The sequence below is a fragment of the Crocuta crocuta genome, unplaced genomic scaffold (genome assembly GCF_008692635.1).
Source record: "Crocuta crocuta isolate KB4526 unplaced genomic scaffold, BGI_CrCroc_1.0 scaffold394, whole genome shotgun sequence".
In the NCBI taxonomy this organism is placed as follows: Eukaryota; Metazoa; Chordata; class Mammalia; order Carnivora; family Hyaenidae; genus Crocuta; species Crocuta crocuta.
Window position 1 is genome coordinate 353157 of NW_027531920.1, and position 8079 is coordinate 361235.

Sequence of the window (8079 nt, forward strand, 5' to 3'; positions counted from 1 at the left end):
AATTTTTTTAAATGTTTTTTATTTATTTCTGAGAGAGAGAGAGAGAGAGAACCTGAGCAGGGGAGGGTCAGAGAGAGAGGGAGATACAGAATCTGAAACAGGCTCCAGGCTCTGAGCTGGCAGTCAGCACAGAGCCCGATGCGGGGCTTGAACCCACAAACCACGAGATCATGACCTGAGCCGAAGTTGGACGCTTAACCAACTGAGCCGCCCAGGCGCCCCAGAACATATCAATTTTTAATAGGCAAGATGAAACCATAATCTTTAAGGAAGTATGTTTGGGTCATAAAACCGTAGAAATGCAAAGAAAAGATCAGGCTAAGTGTCAGAATAATGGTTATTTTGGGAGGAGGAAGAGCGTTGTGATTGAAATGGGGCACTTTCCATTTGATGTAGTAGTGGGTACAAGATATTTATCTTATAATAATTTATTAAACCATACATTTTTTAAAGTAGTTTTCTGTATCTCAGTTTTATTTTACAATGAAAAACTAAAGAGAGAGAGACTTAAGAGACATAACATTCAAATATAAGCAGTAAACCTTGTTTGGATCCTGATTCAAATTAAACAACCATAAAAAGGCATTTGAATGTGGACCAGATATTAGGTATTATTCAAGAATTATGAAATTTGTTAATGGCGATACTGGCATCTCTCTGGGAGAAAACATTCATATTTTATATGCATAGTGAAGTATTTAGGGGCGAAATGACATGATAGAATTTCTTTAAGATACCCCAAGGAAAAATAGAGAATGGGGCAATAAATGAAACAAGTATGGCAAAGTATTCATAGTTCTTAAAGATGAACAAAAAACATGAACACAAAGATAACAGTTTGTTGCATTCTCCAGTTTTGTGTATATTCAGAGATTTTTGTAGCAGAAAGTTAAAAGAGGGGGACATCCCCAGCCGGGCTGCCTCAGAGCAATAGTCTGTCTCAACAAGAACCTAATCCCGGGTGTTCCCTACCCCACAAACCCCCAGAGCTCCATTCCCACCAGCCATCTCTTTGAGACCACAACCTCTGCAATCTGAGTTGCCTGTGAAAGGTATTTCCCTCATCTCTGAGTCACTCAGACTAGATGACAGTCCTTCTTACCTTTCTTAATCCTGATGTTTTAATAATCTCAAGAATGAGTCAAAGGGCAAGTGGCCAGGGCCCAGGACTCAGACCTGATAGGGCAGTCCCTGATCTCCAAAGCCTGCCCCCTGCAGTGGGTCGTAGGTGTGGGGCAGGAAAAGGAAGGGAGAAGGCAGGTAGAAATCCGTCTGCTCATAGGCAGTCACTGTCGAGCGAGCTTCCAGAGGCTGGTGGCACCACTGGCCGGAAGAGGGATCTTTGTCTTCCTCAGGCTCCTGAGAGTCATGCCTTATTTCAAGCAGCCTAAGTACCTCCAGAGTCTGATGCTTCTGCAGTGGCCCCTGAGCTACCTTGCCATGTGTGAGTACTGATCCAAGACCTCACGGCAAGAAGGCAAAATGAGAGGCCGGGGCCAGGTCTGGGGCGAGTTTCATGCTCATTGGGAAGTCTCGTCTCTAACCTGTGATCATCTCAGATGATGGTACCACAGAGTAAAGCCAAGGGGTCTCAAGTTCCACGAGTGCCCGGGAGAAGGAAGACATAGAGCCACGGGAGACAGAACAGGCAGAGGGGTAGAACAGGGTCATGATGGATATGAGTAGAACCAGCTAATTTTAACCACTTCTTAACCCTCACTATCTGGAGAGGGGAAGTAAGGCCCAGGGAATAGGCATATGATGTGTCCATGATCGTAAGGAAGCATGGAGAGTGGACCAGAGAAAGAATTAGAATTACCGACTCGGAGAAGTGTAGCCTGTGTTTAAACCATAGAATTTTCCAGTCTGGGGAGTGGGGATGGTAGCATGTGGGGAGATGGTGATATTGAAGGAATGATGAGTGGGCAAGAAGACAAGAATAGTGAATGGGAAACAGTATAAGGATGCAGACGCTGAGTGGGCAGGGTGTGGCGCGACATGCACAGTATATAGGCAAGAAAGGATGACGGTTTCGTAAGGGTTCAGGAATAATGGATACAAAGGAGATAGGAGATAAGAAGGAAACAATGGCGGATGAAATGGGAGCAGGAGGCAGGGGAGAGCTGGTGGCAGGCACGGAGCAGGAGTAGAGGAATGGTAAGTGGGCAAGGGAGCAAGTGCACAGGGATGCTGGATGTCCAGGAGTTGGACTGTGCAGAAGGCCAGGACCAGGGGCCTGGGTAGTTTGGAGAGTCCTTAATGGGGATGTATGTGGCCAAGTTCTGCTGGCAGCACAAATTTGGTCTGACCTGCTCCCTCATCAGTTTGGATCTTGCAGCCATTTTCCATTTACCTGCTGTTTACATGCTTGTGGCCACTACCAGTGCTTTACTTTGCCTGGTTTTTCCTGGACTGGAAGACCCCAGAGAAAGGTAAGACTCATGGACCTAGAGGGCACAGGGCCTAAGAATGTTCCACCTTAACCTGTTACCAGGGAGTCCCACTCACCGTGCCACAGGCCTCTTATCCAAGTTCTCAGAGCCACAGGAACTGGGCCAGTCAGGACCATCTTGGGGTCTCTTCCTTTTCCACCTGTCTAGCAGAGCCATGGTCTCTCCGCACTGTTCGGAAAGCCTTGGGTGAGCGGGAGGGATGGGGTTGGCAAGACAGACACCATCCCCTACTGATATTTCTGTCTCAGGTGGCAGGCGTTCAGCCTGGGTAAGGAAATGGTGCGCCTGGACCCATATCAGGGACTATTTCCCCATTATGGTAAGTGTCTCTTCTGCAGCATCTCCCACAGTTCCCAAAATACTAGGCATTCATGCCAAATAATTAGGGTTGGCCATAAGGAAAATGAGCATACCAGAGAAGTTTCCACGCAGACTAGACATTCTTCAGGACTCAATAGCTATAGCTACTGGATACTCGCTACTCTGCTAGCATACTTTGGACACCCTTGGCATGACCTACGAGAAAACACAGGCAGAAATGCAAAAACAGTTCAGTTTAACAAATATTGATTGGAAGCCTACCTTGTGCCACATGTCTAGGGTACAGAGAAGTGAGTAGGATGCAATCTGTCATCAAGGTGCCCACATCTAATGAGGACAGACGAGTATATATTTATGATTTGGTGCGAGGTACACAAGTAATTCAGATGAGGGGCAAGAAAGAGCTTCACAGACTTGGTGATATTCAAGCAGGGTTTTCAAAGCTCAATAGAAGTTACTTAGGCAGAAACTGGAAGGGGTTGGGGGGAGAAAATATCAGGAAGAGGTTCTAGAAACGTACTGCTATACTGAGCATCTTTTGGAGTAGACAACAAACATTGCCCGATTTTTAGAGCTGACTTTTTCACATAGCAGCACTCAGACAAAATGATACCATGCATGAAGTGCACTGAGATAAATGGCCGAAAGTACCGCAGCCATAGGCAAGAAGCTCAGCAGTTCTAGCTGCCCTGGATCCTACCTCATTTCCAGGGGCTGAGGAGACTAATATCATGGCCCCTGAAACCCACTCGTTGCCTATCTGTTGAAAAGCTCTGCTTTAGAGAGCGCCCTGATCCCTGAACTGTCTTCATGCTTGCTTCTTCATGTAATCTCATTCCACCACCTCTGACTCTTCTTTCCATGGTGGCAGATCCAGAAGACAAAAGACCTGTCACCTGAGCACAACTACCTCATGGGGGTTCACCCTCATGGCCTCCTGACCTTTGGAGCCTTCTGCAACTTCTGCACTGAGGCCACAGGCTTCTCGAAGATCTTCCCAGGCATCACTCCCCACTTAGCCACATTGTCCTGGTTCTTCAAGATCCCCTTTGTCAGGGAGTACCTCATGGCCAAAGGTACTTCTGACCATACTTACTGGAGCTCCTGGCCCATTTCTTTGCTGAGAGATGTACCTTTTTCAGCCCCGTTCCCTACCTCTCAACCACCTCTCACTGACTCCCATCATAGCATAGTAGTTAAAAGCATGTTCTGGAGCTAAACTGTCTGGGTTTGCATCCTGGCTATGCCACCTACTGTGTGGTCTTGGGCAAGCTACCGGACCCATATTGGTCTCCGTTTCCTCATCTATAACATGATGCTGATGATAATAATCCAACTTCAGATGTGGTGTGATGGCTAAATGAGATAATACAAGTAAAGCATTCAATATAGTGCTCGCCACAGAGTATATGGTCAGTAAAGAATAACTTTTGCTATTTGTTGGCAATAGAGGAAAAGAAAAACGTAAGATTATATAGTTGGGATTCAGAAAGTCCTTCTGATTATCCCACTGGAAACCTTCCTACTAAAGTTTTGACCCAGTGCCTCCTACTAAGTGGAGATATTGCCTCAAAGTGAAACATGTTGGGTGTGCCCATAGCCTTCATTTCTCCACACCCTTTGTCCCATCTCACTGACTCTCCTCCTAGGATTCATAGGAATAGAGGGCACACGATGAGGAGTAGAGCAGAGGGTATTCTGTCTCAGCCATTTCCCCCCTCCTTATTTTGCTCCTCTCTCTGCTCCTTGATTCTCTTCAGGTGTATGCTCTGTGAGTCAGCCAGCCATCGACTACCTGCTAAGCCATGGCCCTGGCAACCTCGTGGGCATCGTAGTGGGAGGTGTGGGAGAGGCCCTGCAAAGTGTGCCCAACACCACCACCCTCATCCTCCAGAAGCGCAAGGGATTTGTGCGCACAGCCCTACAGCATGGGTAGGTGTTCCTCCCAGGGCAAGGGTGGGTTTCTTTCTCTGAGCAGCATGACCTGGTAAGTGATGCCAAAATGAATCATACATGAGTCCTGCCTTCATGGAACTTACTAGCGCATAGAGGAGACAGCCATAGAATTTTAGAAAGGTTTACATCATCCTTTCCTTCTGACCTCGCTAGACCAATTCTCGGGAAGCCAAACCAGAAAACCCAGATTCATTATCAGGGGGCTTGGCTAGGGCTCCCTAGTATACAGATGATGTCCATATCATCTCTATCTATAGCGATACCTACATCTGTTTTTTAATCGCACGTGCAAGGGGCAGCACAGTATGGTGAGTATGTGCATAGAATCTGAAGTCAGGGGGCCTGATTTGAAATCCTGGCTCCAAAATTTACTTTGCACTTTGAGACAGGTTACTTAACCATTCTGAGTCTTGGTGTTTTCATTTTCATAATGTGGCTACTAATAATTTTACCCACTCCATAGGGTTGTTGTGGGGCTTAAATGAAGTTATCCACCTAAAACACCTACATGTGTCTGGCACACAGTAAGTGGTGGATAATTATCAGCCACTCTAACTTGGGGATAGAGAGAGGAGGTAAAGAACTTGGGTGCCCTAAGCCGGGGTTGTGGGGTGCACCATCAGATCAAGGGGCCAGCCCACTGGACACAGGCCAGGCCACTGCAATTGTCCTATTGCAGACTCAGAGAAAAGGGAAGTAGTTCCTCTAAGGACCTTGCCTGAGTGCGTTGTCCATCAGTTTGGAGCAGAATGTAGGGGAGAGAGTTCTGGGCTGGGAGGAAGGAATCCTGGGTTCTAGTCCAGGTCCTGCCACTCACTGACTGCTTGGGTGACCTTTCCCCTTCAGAACCTGGGCTTCTGGATTTGTAAGATAAAGAAAATAACCCCCCACTGTGCCCTGCACATTTTCTGCTGTGAGGAGCCAATAAGGTAACATATGTTAGAGTGCTGAGAGCTACTAATAACTCGCAAAGATGTAAGACAGACTATGCTCTCTTTACTCTTCTCTCACAGGAAGACTTAAGGAGCCTGATTCTGTATCTAGGGCACTGTCAGGGTGGATTCAGATGGCCTGAGAGGAAAACAACCTTCTTTTGCTCTAATCTCAAGGGCAGAATACCTTATGCATAGTCGCTGTGGGTGAGGGGCATATCATATATATGCATCTGTTCAATAGCATCATCATCTTCTCTATGCTTCCTACTAGTAGAAACAGAGTCAGGTACTTCCCTACATGACACCTCCTGGAAGCTTTTCTTTCCATGATGTGGATTTCTGGGGATCCCTGTCCAAACCCCTCATCCTTCCCTACATCTGCATATCTTGCCCTTGTGATCCTGGCCCAGAGATAGCATTCTCACTGGCCTTGAAAATTTCAAGACAACAGACAGTAAATATGGGAGCCTTGTTTAGTGCAAGAAGAAATGCTTTATGTTACAGGGATTTTATATACATGGGAGTCTGGCCAGGAACAAATGTTCTTCCTGGGCGGTTCTCACACTAGCCTGTATTTGAGAAATAAATTGAGGTTTTCCTTCAGGGCTCATCTGGTCCCTACCTTCACTTTTGGAGAAACTGAGGTATATGATCAGGTGGTATTCCATAAGGACAGCTGGATGTACAAGTTCCAGAGGCGCTTCCGCGGTATCTTTGGTTTCTATTTTTGTGTCTTCTATGGNCCACCTCAGCTCTTCCTTGACCTCAACCTCAGCCCTCCCTCCCACCCCCCACCAAAGAAAAGGGCAACAGAGAGGGAGAATCTGGGAGCTGGATTGGCATGTGAGAGGATCAAGCCCAGGGAAGGAGAAGGAGGTTAAAGGAAGAGAAGATTCTAACACTTGCCCCTTTCCTTTTCCCATCTCTCTTGGCAGTTGGGGAGCCTCTGCCCTTGCCCAAAATTGAAAAACCAAGCCAGGAAATGGTGGAAAAATACCATGCACTCTATATGGATGCCCTGTGCAAACTGTTTGACCAGCATAAGACCCAGTATGGCTGTTCAGAGACTCAAAAGCTGCTTTTCCTGTGAATAAATGGGCTGCATGGCCAAGAGCATGTGCCTTGGAGAAGAGACTCATTTGCTACTAACCAAAACAGGGCTAAAAGGAGATAAGGGAAGGCAATGTGTAGTAGGGGAGGACATTAGGTATTCCTTCCTTGACCCAAAGCCCTTGTAGTTGCTGTCCTGAGGGGCTTCACTCAGTCTTTCTGCAAAAGGAGGCATCCTGAGGCCCCTTAGGTCCAGCCACGAGCACGCTAGGCACAGGCAAGCTTCCTGCTTCGTCCCCTACTGGCTTTCCTCCCTGAGCCCAACCCCCCAGGTCCTGAAGGACCGAAACGATAGCCAAACAACCTGAGTACCCACCTCTCTTGTTGTTATTGGTATTTTGTCATAATGCATTTTTTTAATTGGGATTTTTTTTCATACCATAAATTTAACCTGTTTAAAGTGTAAAATTCAGTGGTATTTAGTATATTCACAGAATTGTGCGACCATTACCACTAATTTTATTTTATTTTTATTTTATTTTATTTTATTTTAAGATTTTTNCCGACTAAGCCACCCAGGTGCCCCCCATTACCACTGATTTTAGAACATTTTTTCAGCACCCCAAATAAGAAAGCCAGTGCACATTAGCAGACACTCCCCATTCCTTTATCTCTCCCAGCCCCTGGCAACCACTAATCTATTTCCTGTCTCTATTTGCCTTTTGAACATTTCATATAAACAGAATAATAGACTATGTGGGTTTTTAGGACTGGCTTCTTTCTCTTAGCATAATGTGTCCAAGGTTCACCCATGTTGTAGTATGTATCTTTACTTCATTCTATTTAGGGCTGAATAATATTTCACTGCATGTATACACAGCAGTTTTTATACATTCACCAGTTTTGGGTTTTGGGTTGTTTCCACTTTTTGGCTACTAGGGATAACACTGCTGTAAACATTCATGTACAGGTTTTTGGGTAGTAATCGGCTATCTCCAAAGAAAAAGGCTTACCTTATCTCCACACCACTAAGTTATACAAGCATGCTCTTCAGATAGATCAAAAGCAACTTACTCAGGATTACTTTTCATTTGGCAGAGGCATTTCACATAGGTCACCTTGTCCTCACGATAGTCCCCTAACACCATAATACCAAGGTATTTGCTACCATCCTAAGAGTCTACTCGGGGGAATCCACTTTATACCTATATTGTAAAGTCTTACTAAGTTCTGTTGAAAAGTTTTCTTGGGGCGCCTGGGTGGCTCAGTCAGTTAAGCGTCCGACTTCGGCTCAGGTCATGATCTCATGGTTCGTGGGTTCGAGCCCCACGTCGGGCTCTGTGCTGACAGCTCAGAGCCTGGAG

General features: G+C 46.1%; 1 protein-coding gene across 1 annotated transcript; it reads left to right on the top strand.

The window, feature by feature from the left end:
- Window positions 1-1368: 1368 nt before the first annotated feature.
- AWAT1 (acyl-CoA wax alcohol acyltransferase 1) lies at window positions 1369-6755 on the top strand. The gene is made up of 7 exons (XM_077774980.1): window positions 1369-1444; window positions 2325-2432; window positions 2702-2772; window positions 3646-3850; window positions 4535-4706; window positions 6270-6416; window positions 6542-6755. Exons 1-7 carry the CDS (start codon window positions 1369-1371, stop codon window positions 6753-6755), a joined length of 993 nt encoding a protein of 330 aa, XP_077631106.1.
- The last annotated feature ends 1324 nt before the right edge of the window (window positions 6756-8079 follow it).